Here is a 14,985-nt window from a genome sequence, read left to right as displayed (position 1 = left end):
GAGATGATTATACCTATGTGGTAAATTATGGGGATGTAGGGGCCTTTCCTGAACACCCTGGATATCCATCTGTGTGGAAAGCTGTTTGAGGAGAGCATGAGTGCTGAAACCTTTACTCTTGGGTATTCACACACACTGGAGCTGTGGATTTCATGTGTGGCAACTGCAGGGAGAGCTTGTACCTACACCCCACCCACCCTGCCTTCAAACAACCTTAATCATTAAGTTCAGATTAAATCTGTCATGTGGTGCCGTGGGCATGAGGTTTCAAGTGCTGTTGGTACTGACCCAGTGGTCTGAAGGAATGGTGTGGTGGTCGGGCTGCTGAACTTTGTTCTTTCTCTGTTCCTTTTGTCTTGGGTTTCTGTGGTTGAGATGACCCCGAGGTATTAGAAAGGGTTTTTTTTCCCAGCCCCATGACTGAAGAAGAAATTGAGATTCATCAGTTCTGCTCTTCAAGGTTGTTTCTTTTCTCTTATCTATCACATTCTTTCTCTGACCTGCTGAGGTCTGTCCAGCAGGTCAGGTTGTGGCACAGTCCTTGCCTTTTGGGGTGGTGTTAACTTTTTATACTAAGAACTACATGTACCTTATTTAAAATAATTTTCCAATACGTATCGCCTATGTTAGACAGTCTGTCTCTACCCTAAACCTAAAGTGCCACCATCACAGCAGAAGATGGAGAACAAGAAGAAGGAGAAGGACAGGACATGCCCAGATTCCTCCATCTTGCCTCTTGAACCCCATTCTAAAACCCCAAAATTCTACTTTTTTACCCTGTGACAAATTCACTATCGTTCTACTCAAACTCTTGTGGCTTGTAAATCTTCACACAAAGTTGGTAATTGTTTCCATGGGCTGAAATCAAAGGCACAGGTGTTTCTGACTCTGTTCCAGGGTCTCTGAGCCCCCTGCCAGGGTCTGGAATCACCCAGGGCAGCCAGAGGAATGTCCTGGGTCCCGACACTTTTGGTTTTGTTTGCATGAGGGATAACGGGAGCACGAAAGAAAGGCTGAGCCACCCTCACAAAAAGTACTTCCAGCAGTGGAAAGCACATCCTCCAAGTGGTGCTGGGCACCACAGTGACCTTCAGGAGCCTCCCAAAGGAACAAATGAAACCCCCAACGCCGGTTGCATGTTTCCTATATCACTTTATTGACCGCCACTGACCACGTTCTCAGGTTGAGCGCCAGATACCAGCAGGAGAGGTGGGGCTACCCTAGAGTTACAGGAGAGCAAGGGAGACAGTGTGTCACACACAGGCTGGGGAGAGCTGGCTGGGGATGGGAAGCCTCTGCACAGTGGTGAGCCCCCCTCTCTCCCCCCTGAGGGCCTACAAAGACAGTGGAAAGACGTGCTTGTCCTCCTGTCAGTTGTCCCAGAGGGAAATGACAGGGCAGAGGTGTGAACAGAGACACTTAAACACTTTGCTGAAAGAAAAAAAAATACACGTTGCAACCCCCTGAAGGTGAGCTGTTATTGGTAATTATTATTATTGTTGTTGTTATTATTTCTCCTGCGGTTGCAAGGAACTCATGGCAGGTTTGGGGTCTTGAGTGTGGGGCTTGGCTCTGTTGCTGTTTGAGAGTAACCAGTTGTGGGGAACAGCAACTCTGCAGGGCTTTTCCCCTGTCCCAAGCCTTGCCTCGAGGCTTGGTGCACCAGCAGCCAGCATTACTCTTGCACTCCTTCCTGCCTGATGGTGGAAATGGGCTACAGCACCAGACAAAGACCCTTTCAGCAAGTACAGCAGCATGGCAGCACTGCCATCCACGCCATCCCCACCAGGTTTAAGCTTCCAAGTCCACCAGCCGCTCACCCAGCCCCCCGTTCCACCCGAGGGAAGAGGGGGAAAACAAAAAAAAAGAAAACAAAAAAGAGGAGGAAACAAAGTGGGGGAGGAACCAAGAGAAGAAACCCCTCTAGACATTCACTGATATCTACGCCAGGGCTCTGGGAGCGGGACCTGCAGGTGGTGGCAGCCTGCCCAGCGTGGCGGCCGCCGGGCTCAGGAGGAGGGCGCCGAGCTGGGCTTCTCCTCCCGGGACACGGGGATGGGCCTCTCGCTGTGGCTGGCGTCCATGTTGGAGGGGACCTTGGGGCCCGAGAAGGTCAGCATGCCATCGTTGGACAGCGAGCAGGTGATGGCAGCCTGGTCCACGTTGGCGGGCAGGCGGTACCGGCGGTGGAATTCCCGGGAGATGTAGCCGTGGTCGTCCTGAGAGGCAGTGGGGAAAGCGGGGGGGAAGGTGTGTCAGAAACTCCCTGTGCCCCCCTTTGTCCAGCCCCCTCAGGGCAGGAGATCCACAATCACCCCGGCTTATTGTGACACTGCACTGCCAAGACTGCTGGGCACACCTATGCTGGGGTTAATTTTACAGGTTTGACCCCCTGACACCTGTGAAGATGCAAGAGCTGAGCACAGCAGCAGGGAGTGATTTTGGCCATAGGTTTGATCCCAGGTTTGATCTGATTTGGGCTTCTGATTTCAAAGGATGCTTGGAGACAGAATCTGGAGGCCTGGGAAGGTAAAGGCAAGGCAGGCATGTGCACGCATGTATTTATTTATCAGGCTGCAATGCTGTGTCAGCCAAAGTACACAATCCTGGCCCCCTTCTTTTTTTGGCCAGAAGAATGAGAAGTGCAATTATTTTTTTAAAGTTGGCCATGAGAATAATAACTATATTTAAAAATACATACTGTTTCCAGGCTAGAGCCTTGTCTGGCCAAAAATGTGTATGAGAAGAATTAAACCCCTGCTGGTATAATTCACTTTTCGACCCCCACAGATATTTCCATGACATCCGTGTTAAAAGTTTCCAAGCCTGAGGCACTTGGTTGGTTTTCTTTTGTTTTGTTTGCTCTTGCTATTCTCTCCCAGACTGGCATATAAAAACTCTGTTTTCACTAAGGATTCTGGCTTATGAAAACTCAGCCATGCTTCAGCAGTGCCAGATGATGTTCTGTGTCTGGCCCAGTGTTATTAGTGAACAATGGACATGGTCATCTGATGGTTATGGAAGATGATGATTGAAAATAAACAAAAGAGGGGTGGATTAGCTTGTTATTGTCAGATATCAGGTGGGGCTCTATGGAAACAGCCCATGCCAATAATGACAATTCATCATTAACTCTTTCTTCTGATATATTCATTTTTTTTCTTTCAGCTGAGAACCGTTGGAAAGAAGGAAAACAGAGCTGGACTCCCCAGCTGCTCCACCATCACCATCACTTCCACTTACCTGCCTTTCACTGTGCTTGCCATGGATTTCCACAAAGTCATCAATAATCTTCACGCTCAAGTCTTCGGGAGAGAAGTGTTTTACATCCAGCATGATTGTGAACTTGTCCCGATCAGACCTCACCTGAAATGAGCATTGTCACACAGTGAGGCCCCAGCTCTGGCTGTGGGGCACTGCCAACATCACCACAGGTCAAAGGACAAAAAAGGGGCGGTCTGGCACTTTGTCCTTCTGTGACTATGGGCCTCAGTGGGGGTTTTCTTCCCATCGTGGGGAGCCAGGGACAATGAGAGAGGCTGTGGGAGGTGTCAGGGTCACAGGGAGGCTGTGGGAGGTGTCAGGGTCACAGGGAGGCCATGGTTGGTGTCAGGGTCACTGGGAGGCTATGGCTGGTGTCTGAACCTTGGCTACTGCTCTGGGGAGAGGTGTTATTATCCTTGCTGCTATTCTTGTGCCAGGGACCCTTTAGCACTCAGTGACCTGCCAGATGGACCAGGCACAGAACGGGGATGGAAACCGGTGTAAGACTCTCTGGGAGCACGTGTTTTGTCCTTTCAGTGATTTATGCTTTCGTTGTGGTCGTAGCTCTGGGAGGAAAGCAGTAAGAGAGGAATACAGAAGGCACCTGGACCTGAATTTTGGATCACGGCCCCAACAGCTACACATTCCCCTACAGTTCCCTTCAGAAAATTCCTCTGGAGTCCTTCAGTGAGGGATTGCAAAAACCACCAAGCTCCCAAGGTGGAGGAGAAGGTGGGGAAAGCTCCCACTTGCACTCCCATGGTGAGCTGCCCTCACAGGCACTTACTCTGGGAGCAGCCTTGCTCTTCTTTGCTACACAGGTGGTGGGGCACAGAGCAACAAAAACAGCCTTCTTGTGTTGGAAACAACCCTCAAAAGGAGCCAAAATGGTTCCTGTTTCTCAAAGGGAAGCTTTATCCCCAACAATGGGGGCAAAGCCATGGGGGTTTTCCTTTGTGCCCATCAAGGGCTGGGTGGGCTATGCCTGGCAGTGGCTTTGGGGTCTTCCTCGTCCCCTCACATGGGGCTAGAGCAGTGTGAGATGTGGGTGGAGAGGAGCAGCTGGAGGCACAAGGAGGGAGAGGAAGGAAAGGAGAGGAAATCAAAGGGCCCTTACCTCTGAAATGCCCGACTCCAGCACGCTGCGGAAGAGGGACTGCCTGTAGTAGGGGCTGATAGTGGACGAGAACAGAGGCAGGAGGTCATACTCAAGGAGACCCTCTCCAAAAAACTGGTCAAACAAACGGCTTGGAATGAGGGGTCCCAGAGCACGCTTGAACCAGGGGTGCTGGATGGTAATGTCCATGCTGCTGCTGCTGCTGCTGCTGCTGCTGCTGCTGCTGCTGCTGCTGCTGCTGCTGAGACCTGTGGCTGCAAGGGGAGAGCAGAAGGGGCAGCGCCGCTGCTGGGGAGACGGCGAAGCCTTGGCTGGAGTGCAGCCCCAGGGAAGCTCCCCCTATATATACCGGCCTGGCAGAATGAAGGCATTAGCAGGATTCCTCTGGAAAGACATGATCTCATGATGGAGGCAACGTGGTCAGCAGAAATGCGGAGACTGACCTGGAAATGACAGTCTGGTTGGAATCAGTGCCAGATGTCCTGGAGGGATGATGCCAGGGCAGCAGGCTGCGAGGCACGGGGTGCCCAGGGGTGCTGGCATGTCCCCTGTGGAATCAAGCAGGCTGAGCAGGACACCCTGGTGGGCAACTCACAGATGTTTCTGAAAGAGATCTGCTCCATGGGTCTTCATAACCTGACCCTGGGTTTCATTAAATTGCTTCTTTTCTGCCCCTCCTTTGAAGAAGAAACTCAATATTTCTTCCAAAGAAATGCAACAGCTTTCTTCCAAGCAAGGAAAAAGGGTCAGATTCAGGTTGAAGAAGGGGAAACTTTTTTGTAACGCACTACAAAGTGCCTCTGCCACTCGAGAGGGGCCTGACACCCCTGGCACAGGGATCATGGCATGACTGGCAGGGAAGCAGGGCTAACAGATGATGCAGAGCACCATTTTTTGTCTGACAAAACAAAAACTTTCAACAAGAAATACTTTTGCAAAAGAAAGAAAGAAAAATAAGCTTGGTCTCCCACCGTAACATCGGTCCCAAAGCTCTTGAGAGTGTCCTTGTTTTGATTTAGGAGTGATGTGGGAGATCCATTTATCTCATGGTGTCACAGCACAGATCCTGCTTAACGTGCATTTCTGGTTACAGCTGTTTTTCATTTCTGTTTCCCTCAAAGCCTCCTTTAAGGGCTCAGCTGGCACCCTGGGCTGCCGGGCAATGGGCACCGTGCCCGCCGCCAGAGCCGCAGGCTCTGCCAGAGAGCTGAGGTGGCCGGGCTCTGAAAGGGCAGCCAGGCTGCCCAGCTCCACAGCAGGGCTCACAGCCTGTGGCCACAGCTGAAACCCCATTTCCATCCCCTCCAGAGATGCAGGGGTTGCATTCCAGGAGCCTCTGAGCAGCAGAAGCACCGGTGTTGGGGGTTGTGTGCATCTCAGCGCCTTTTTGCAGTCGGCAGAGAACAAAAGGGAAAGAGGAGAGGGCACTTCCAAAAGGCACTTCAGATACGAGGGGCTGAATCATCCTCTCATATTGTCAGGGACTAAAGAAACCAAGGGTGGCTGAGATCCTGCCCTCTTCTTTGGGAGCAACCAGATCATTCCAGGCCAGAGGAGCTGAACTGAGAAAAGCACTGAGGCTTTTCTATCACTGAGTGATATCCAGCTGGGAATCACCTGGCATCCAGGCATCGTGTAGGCTTGGAAAATCCTTGGCCTTGGAGGAATTGTAGGAACCAGGAGATCCTTTACAGAGGCTTTCCTTCATGAAAAGCAAAAATTTGAGCAGAAAAACACCCAAACCACAGTAAGGACTGCTAAGAAGACAGACAAGAGCTCAGGTTCCACCTCATGTAGCTCCAGCAAGAAAAGGCCCTGTGGGGGCCTTGGCTCTCAGGCATGAAGGATTTTCTAAAATCAGGTGTCAAAAAGAGATCAATCCCTCCTCAAGCCATGGAGGGAAAAACCACAAGAGAGAGACCTAACCCCTCATTTATTCCCATTGTACCAAATTTGTCATTTTGTTTGAGGAATTGAGGGGAAGCAAACGAGTCATAAAGCACTGCCAAGATTTTTTTTTTCTTCAAGAACTCTGTGAGATTTGTCCTGGCAGTGGAAAAAAAAAAAAATCTCTCCTCAGCCAGCCAGTTCCAAAGACCTGCTAACCTGTATTTATCCAACACTGGCAGCAGTGACCTGATGCAGAATGCATCACCTGATGTGCAAGGTAAGGGGAAAAATGAGAGCAGAGACACAGGAACAAGTTCAAATCTCAAAGCACTCAGTGGAACACACAAAGCAAGTTATTTATTTGGCTGGCAGAGGAACTGTGGGAACTGTGCTCACACAGAAAATGAGACTTTGGGGTCTGACAGACCATTTGGGCCCCAGGTGAGGGGGTGAGTGGTGAATGCCATCCCTAAAGTGTGCTGGGAACATCCTCTCTGTGTTTCCCAAATCAGGGGTTATGGAGGGAGCACAGGGAGCAATGCACACAATGGCAGGATCCCCTCTGGACATCCTTCAGTCCTCACAAAACTGCCAAACCCTTGAGCCCTGACCTCCAGAGTGTTCCCCAGATTATTCCCTGGATTATTGAGGCCAGGAGGAAGGAGGGAGCCCAGGCTGCTCTAAACCAAATCCAACCAGGCCTTGAACACTTCCAGGGATGGGGCAGCCACAGCTTCTCCAGGCAACCTGTGCCAGTGGGCAACATACAGGGAACCAGAGCCCTCTGTAAGTTCAGAGAGATGAAAGGAATTGGCTCGTTAGAGAAAAATGAGAAATATGTCTTCAAGTGAATTTTATCTGAATTTATGTATATTACCACACACTCAAATAATTGAAAAGCATCAGCCAGCTTTGTGGTTTTATGTCTTTATTTTCTTCTGGACCTACATTTTCATGGCTTTCCCTAGAATTAATCACATCCATCTGTCTTAGGCAGACATTTTTGTCTTTTGTGGGCAAAAATATTTCACTGAAATGTAAATTTCATTTACAGGTTTTTTTTCTGATGCAGGCTTCACACTGCCTGTATGTCTCTGGGGAAAAATCCAATCTCCTGAGATGCATCACATGTGACTTCCAATAGTCTCAAGCTTCTGTGTCCTGTTCAGATGAGCTGTCCATGCTGCCTGTGCAGTCAGTGGAGGGACAGATGCCTCCAGGTCACATCATCATGTGGGTGGGCAGGAAAGGTGAAATGAGACCCCTTCAGCAGTGTCTGTGTCTCAGGAGGGAGCTGAGGAGGCAATTCTAATTCTAATCTCCTTCTGGACAGGCAAAGCTGCTGAGATGGATCCCATCCAGTGGGAATTTGGTATGAGAAGAGAAAGTGATCATTTTGCATCAGTTCAGCAGACCAGACCTCACAAGACACGCAACATTTGAGCATCATTATCACCTGCTGAGCAACAGCAGTGAGATTTGTTGGCAGAAATTGAATGGAAGAAAATTAATGCATCTGGTCATGAGCATATCCCAGAGCAATGCATCAAAGGCAGTTTTTTTTCCCAAAGATTTATTGCAAGTTTAGAACACGAGTCAAACTGAGAAATTCCTCCAGAATGTTCTGCTGTCCAGCTTACCTTTGAAATAATCCCTTCCTAAACCATGATGTGTAATTGCCAGCATGTAAGTGACACATTTAGCAAAGGATAAACTGAAGAAACCCCAGACCATGTTCCTGAGTAAGGCTGCCATCAGCAATCCCAGCCCTTGCCTGTGTTTATCTGCTCTCAGTTTGTCTCCATGACTGACTCCCACCTCCCATTTCCAGATGAGCCCAGGGCTGTTTCCACCCCCCTTGCCAAGCTCTGTGCAAGCCCAGGATGAAGAAAAAAGCAAATTTGGAAGTGGAGCAGTCCCTGGTCAGGTGTGGTGACTGGTCAGCAGTGACTGGGGAGGGTTTGTAGGAGATTCTGAAGTGCTGACAGAATGGGGGTTCCTGTTCCCAGCTGGTTTGCTGCAGCCAAGAAAGTCAGACTCTGCTCTGATCTGCCTTTCTGCTCAAGTCAGGTGTACCCTGTTGTCGCTGTCATATTTTCTGAAAAATCCCTTCACCAGGATTTTTTCTCCTGGGAAGCTGAGAAGCCTCAGAGAATTATGTGATTGCTTCTCCTGTGTTTGGCTGCTTTGGAATGTGGCTGGAGATGGTTTACCCAACAGGTCATTGTTTGATTGGTTCCATGTGAATTGTTTTTACTTAATGACCAATCACCATCAGCTGTGTCAGACTCTGAGGATTCAGTCACAGTTTTTAATTAGTATCTTGTTAAGCCTTCTGTCTGTATCCTTTCTCTATTCTTTAGTATAGTTTTAGTATAGTATTCTTCAATATAATATAAGTACATAATAAATTCATTAAATCAAATTCATTCATTAATTTAATATAAGTACATAATAAATAAGTACATAAAGCCTTCTAAGAACAGGGAGTCAGATTCTCAATTCTTCCTTCATCCTGGGGACCCAGCAAATACCACACCCTGTCACCCTGCAGAGGATGCAACTCTTGAGATAGTTCTCATGGAAAACAGGAATACATCCCAGTGCTTTTTCTTTCAAATACACATATCTACCCCCAAAATACAACTATACTCATTTGAAAGGTCCTCTGTGTTTAGATGTCAGCTCTTTAGTGATGATATAAGGGATTGAGCAATATCTGGCAATATTTAATGATACAATTGTTGCAGCATGCCAGTCAGACTGTTTCCACTTCACATAAATCTATGAGTTACAAAAACAAGATCGTGAGAGGGACACAAAGCTAGAGTAAATAATAATGTGATTTTTTTTTGCATGTTTTCTTCCTGCCACTCTTGCTGTGGTGGAAAATACCACTTAATGTGGGTAAGAAAGCTGGTGAGTGGAAAAAAGAAACAAAAGACCGTGTTTTTCCTAATCTTGCATAGGCCAAGCTCTGGAAAGGATGCAAGAAGTCAGTATGAAGTCATAGAAGTCAGAATGCAAGCAGTCAAGCACAAAGGGCAGGCTCACTCCTGGTTATCAGTTTTGGCTGCTAAGCACTTACTAAAAGCTTTTCCTAGAAATGACCACAGAGCATTTGTTTCTTTCTTTTTAAGGGAAGAGCCCCTTTTTTTATAAGGCTCATTTCCTGTTCCTCATGGCCAGGAGCTTCAAAACTTTCCACCACGGTGGACCTGGGATGCTGATGGAGGAAGGAGCAGGTGATTATAACAGCAGTGAGAGTCATTTCTCTCCCCACCAGACACAATGGGAAGCAGGACAGCAGTGATCCTGATGAGTTCTGGGTGCTGGTGACATCTTGCTGAAGTTTATAAGGGATGGGAGGAAGGGAGGCCACGTTATCAGTGCAGTTTGCACAATGCTTATCTGGGGTTGGGGCTGCAGGGCAGTGCAATGGCAGGCCTGGCATTAGAAATGGCAGGTGCTATTCTTTTAAAAACTAGATTAATTACTGATTCTTATTAAAAGCAAAGAACACTTGAGAACAACTCTTGGGAGATAGCTCACAGCAAAATAAAAGAAGCCAGTTAGTAGGGAGGTCACTACATGCTGAGCACCTTTGTAAAAACAAAAAACCAACCAACCAACCAACCAAACAAAAAAAAAAAAAAAAACAAACAAAAAACCACCACCACACTGGGCTTGCTTTCCTTGTAAAGAGAGATCAGCATATCCCTGAGAACCCTGCAGATTCCTGTGCCTCTCAAACAGCCCTGAGCTGCCCAGCTGGGAGCAGGTGAGCAGCCCCTGCCCTCCAGACTCTTGGCCAAGCTTGTCCTGGTGCAAACCACCACAACTCTCCCTTCCCTCACCTCTGCAGCTCCTGCCTAAGGAATGGCCAGCCCTGTACCCCAAGGTTTGTCCCAGGTGGTCCCCACTGATGCTGACATGGCTTTTGTCCCACGGGGACTGTGGCTGCAAAGCTGCTGAACACCAGAGCCAGGGAGGGAACAATCACAGTGGGGACAAGTCGTGGAGGGGACATTTTTGGTTTTCCACTGACAAAGAAATCTTCACCTCACCACTTTTAAGGCATAATCATCTGTTTTATTGCTGCCCTTTGTGATTCTTTTTCTACTCCAACATCTCCTTTTTGACCCTTTTTAGAGGGATGGGGCAATTTTCATTTTACAGTTTACAGCAATCCACAGTCAGCTTTACAATTCAGCTGTGCACTGGAAAAGTTAAACATCCACTCTACTTATCCTAAGACTGATATTTATTTTATCTAAAGAATTTATATAATATCAACAGTCTGCCTTGGTGCAGCCAAAGAGGCTTAAAAAATTACTAGCAATCCCTTTTTTCCACATCAGAGCCCACATCCTAAACACTGAACAAATCCCATCAGTGTTTAGGGCACATAATATCATTGTTGTCAAATCAATGGTGAATTTACGTGCTGCTAATCCTTGGCACTTAGTCAAACAAGCTCAGCAAGTTTTAGCAGCACAATGCATTTTATGTTTTCATCAATGGATTTGCATAGGGAATGAGGGATGCTCTTTGCTTCCCAGCCTGCAGCAGCTCCCAGAGGGTGGGAGATGTGGACAGAGCATCTCACACACACCCAGAGAGCAGGAGAACGGGGACAGGAGCAGGTTTGGAAGTTTACAGCTGCTTAGCAGTGATGCTTCTCCCCATCTGTAGATCTCAGGTGAGTATCATCCTGTAAAATGACTTGGCAGAGGTACAATTTCAGCCCTTTCCACTCCCCTGGTTCTTTCTTTAAATAAAATTATCTGGCTTGCAACTCCCCAGAGTTTGCTGCTGAGAGTTCCCCTGCCTTGCAACCAGATCTCATCTCCCTGAGCCTTCCATGGCCCCTTGTTCTGCATAAAATATTCCCTTGGTTCTGGAAATTAGACCCATTTTTATTTTCAGACCAGAGAGTTTGAGGGCACAGGGTTGTTTTGTGATGTGATGCTTACTTGTCTAAAGCAAATAATTATGGCGAATGAGGCAACACCTTGAGGAATTAAAATCTGGCTATTTTTTCCGAAGAAATGAGAAATTAGGTCCACCTCAAAAAATTAAATAACTAAATAATTAAATAAATAAAATATCTCTTTAGATAGAGACCTCTCCAAAAATAAATCACAACTTGCCATAACTTTGAATCCATCGACTAATTTTCTTTTTTCTTCCAGTGTTCTTGACTGTTTACATGTGGGTTATTTCTTCACAGTCCACGTGAGCATTCCTGCACTGAGCAGATCATCCTACAGAGCCCACTGCAGGGTGATCATATAGAATTTTCTTCTCCAAAGAAAATTTTATTTTCTCCAAAGGTTTGATATTTTCTTCTCCAAAGATTGATATCCAGCCTTTGCACTGGGAAAGTATGGAATACAGGGAGGAGTGGGTAACCAGGAAGAAGAGTGAGTAGCCACAAAGAAAAGTGGCTTTTTCTGCTGGTGTGGGGAAAGTGGTGGTGATGAAGTGGGGAAGGAGAGGCAGGAGGAGGAGGAGGTTTGGAAGAGAAGATACCATGGTCTGATCAGGACAAGGCATTCTGCAAACCCTCCAGCCACTTGGTGACGGTGCAGTAACAACCCAGTCCTGGTTTGAGTCTGCCTCTCTCTGTCTGAGCAGGGCTTGGAGGGGAAGCACTAAACAGTGAATGCAGACATCATGGCATGAATCATTGAGCCACCCAGGAAAGCTCCAGAAGCTGCCTGATTGCAGGTGATGCTGCAGGAGTTGTTTAGTGCTCAGGTGCAATGGGGGACTGGGAGTTGAGCTGTGGGTCAGTGCAGATTGGCTTGCAGAGATGGTGGACAGGGCAGGAAGGCAGTATCAGATCTAACATATATATATGTGATGAAGGGGGTTTGGACAGGCAAGGCTTGTTATTGACTCAGGCTGGAGAGTGGGAGGTGTTGAGACACCTGCTGGTACCACAGACACTGAAACCAACTCGATTCTGCACCAGATTCTGTGTGCACACAGGCTAGCTGTATGACTGGGTTATTTAAAGTTAAACTAGAAAACCAACAGTGATTGAACAGCACACATCCAGAGGCTGCTCCAGGGAGCAGGACTCTTCACAAGAGTGAATCTCTCTGAACCTCCACCAGGTTCAGAAGTACCTGAGCAGCACCACAGGATCTGCAGATCTGCCCGTGCTGAGGAGAAACACAAAATAATCACAGCTTTTATCTGGCTCAAAGGGACCCACTCTGCCCATCCAGCAGCCTAACTGAGAGCAAAAACAGCCATCTCTTGATGGGATAATGATCCCTGTCCCTCACGCCTGGATGCCAGACAAGTCTGTTAGGGTGGCAGCTGTCTGGTGACTTGGAGAATTTATTTTTACACTAGCTCGGTGATGGGAACCTCAGAAAGAAAAAAAACAAACATCCCTTGGCAGAGAAAAGACCCTAATGAACCATTTGTCTAAGCTGCTCCCAAATCCTCTTGCTGGATTTGTGTGCACTGATGTGAGGATGAGCATTAGCAGGAGGCGCTGGGGGTTACTGGAGGAAGGATTAGCGCGGCAGAGCGGCGGGCGCAGCGCTGAGCCCGGCTCTGTGCGTCACCGCAGGGCTCCTCTGCTGTGCTCACCCCAGCTCCAGGGCTGCTCTGCATCCCCAGAGCCACAACAGAGACACAAAATCCCCCCTGACGTCTCTTTCAGAGCTTGTGAGGCAAACAGAGCACACAGGCCTGTGGCTCTCGGGTTTTGTGTTGCTGAAATAGCTCCCGAGGTATTAAAAAGGCTTTTTTTTCCCAGCCTCACGACCAAAGAAGAAGTTGAGATTCCTCAGTTCTGCTCTTCAAGGTTGTTTCTTTTCTCTTATCTATCACATTCTTTCTCTGACCTGCTGAGGTCTGTCCAGCAGGTCGGGTTGTGGCACAGCGACAGCCCTTGGGGTGGTGTTAACTTCTTAGACCAAACACTATGTGTACTTTATTTACAATAATTCTCCAATACCTATCACCTATGTTCGACAGTCTGTCTCTAAACCAATCCAATAGTGCCACCATCACAGCAGAAGATGGAGGACAAAAAGAAGGAGAAGGACAGGACACCCCCAGATTCCTCCATCTTGCCTCCTGAACCCCCATTCTAAAACCCCAACATTCTACTTTTTCACCCTACTCAGTCATTCTACTCAAACTCTTGTGGCTTGTAAATCTTCACACAAAGTTGGGAATTGTTTCCATGGGTTAAAATCAAGGGCACAGGTGTTTTTGACTCTGTGTCAGGGTCTCTGAGCCCCCTGCCAGGGTCTGGAATCACCCAGGGCAGCCAGAGGAATGTCCTGGGTCCCAACATGTTGCCACATTTCTCTTCACAGAGAAAAGCAAGGCACATCTTCCTGAGAATATTTCTGAGATTCACATTCTCTGAACCTCAGAGAAAGGAAAAACAATTCTTATCATTTGCTGTGCCTGTGTTTGTGCAAAAGCAGAATGCAATATGGAGATTGTTTACCCAGAGTGATGGTGTTTTGTTTCCTTGGTCTATCAGGGCCAGGTGTGTCTGTGTGAGTCAGGACTGTCGGGTGACGGTCACGAGATTCTGTGCAGTGTGAGGTGCTGAGTGCTTGGCAGATTCAGTTTAGATGTAATGTAATATAGTGTAATATAGTATAGAATAATATCACATAATAAAGTAATTAACTAGTGGAGTCAGATGCATCATTTCTCTCCCCTTTGTTGGGGGTGAAAATATCCACTATATGGGCCAGACAGAAGCACACTCTGGGGGAGGAGCTGCAGACTAAGGGACAATCAAACTGGAGAGCATCACATTCCCTGTTGGAAGCCAAGACATCTCTCTGGCTGTCTTGGATGGCTCCAGCCCCTGCCCAGGGGGGCTCAGAGACCTTGGCACAGAGCCCAGGACACCTGTGCCTTTGATTTTGACCCATGGAGCAAATTACCACCTTTATATGAGGAATTACAAGTCAAGAAAGTTTAAGTAGAATAATAGTGAATTTAATTATGGGGTGAAAAATAGATTTTTGAGGTTTTTAGAATGGGGGTTCAAGGAGCAAGATGGAGGAATCTGGGTGTTTCCAGCCTTTCTCCTTCTTCTTCTTGGCCTCCATCTTCTGCTGTGATGTTGGCACTTTTAAATTGGTTTAGAGTAGAAGCTCACTGTCTAACATAGGTGATAGGTATTGGAGAGTAATTGTAAATATTGTACATGTAGTTTTTAGTATAAAAAGATAACACTGCCCTGGGGGCAGGCAGAGTGCCTGGACTGTCTTGCTGAGTGGACCTTGGCAGGACAGGAGAAAGAATTTTATAGATAAGGAACAAAAAACAACCTTGAGACCAAGAACTGAAGAGCTCTGACTCCTTCTTCAACTGCTGGGCTGGGAAAAGAGACTTTCTAACATATCTTGGGGTCACTCTGAGCAGCATAAGTCCTGAGAATTCCCCACAGCACAGGGGACTTTAACCCACAGCACAGTGCTGTGCTCAGGCACAGCAGATGGGATCACTGCTGCTGCTGACACTACACCAATGGCCATGGCTCTGCTGTGTATAATTAAGGTTAAATGATAGAGATTGTCACAGCATCTGCAGTCTGAAACAACCCCTCTTTTCACTTTCTTTCTTTTTTTTTTTTCCTTCCCAGATGTTGCATGCATTTTGCCAAGAGGTCATAGCTGGGGGACCAAATATAGTGAGGGAAAACAAGCAAACAGAAA

General features: G+C 47.5%; 1 protein-coding gene across 1 annotated transcript; it reads right to left on the bottom strand.

Moving 5' to 3' along the window:
- Window positions 1-2,009: 2,009 nt before the first annotated feature.
- Window positions 2,010-4,570, bottom strand: CRYAA (crystallin alpha A). Its single transcript, XM_054627998.2, has 3 exons — window positions 4,382-4,570; window positions 3,244-3,366; window positions 2,010-2,219 (listed from the first exon to the last, which is right to left on the bottom strand). The coding sequence occupies exons 1-3, from the start codon at window positions 4,568-4,570 to the stop codon at window positions 2,010-2,012; spliced, it is 522 nt and encodes a 173-aa protein (XP_054483973.1).
- Window positions 4,571-14,985: the final 10,415 nt, after the last annotated feature.

The sequence above is a fragment of the Agelaius phoeniceus genome, chromosome 2, assembly GCF_051311805.1.
Source record: "Agelaius phoeniceus isolate bAgePho1 chromosome 2, bAgePho1.hap1, whole genome shotgun sequence".
Lineage (NCBI taxonomy): Eukaryota > Metazoa > Chordata > Aves > Passeriformes > Icteridae > Agelaius > Agelaius phoeniceus.
Note: the sequence above shows the minus strand (reverse complement) of the source record. Positions and strands in the feature narration are given on the sequence as shown.

What these genes read in the sequence shown, in the direction of transcription:
- CRYAA (XM_054627998.2), bottom strand. Translation starts at nt 4,570, where the DNA reads ATGGACATTACCATCCAGCACCCCTGGTTCAAGCGTGCTCTGGGACCC. An exon ending in TGGAGTCGGGCATTTCAGAG is followed by an intron (nt 3,367 to 4,381) that starts GTAAGGGCCCTT and finishes TGCTCATTTCAG; the next exon opens with GTGAGGTCTGATCGGGACAA. An exon ending in GCAAGCACAGTGAAAGGCAG is followed by an intron (nt 2,220 to 3,243) that starts GTAAGTGGAAGT and finishes ACTGCCTCTCAG; the next exon opens with GACGACCACGGCTACATCTC.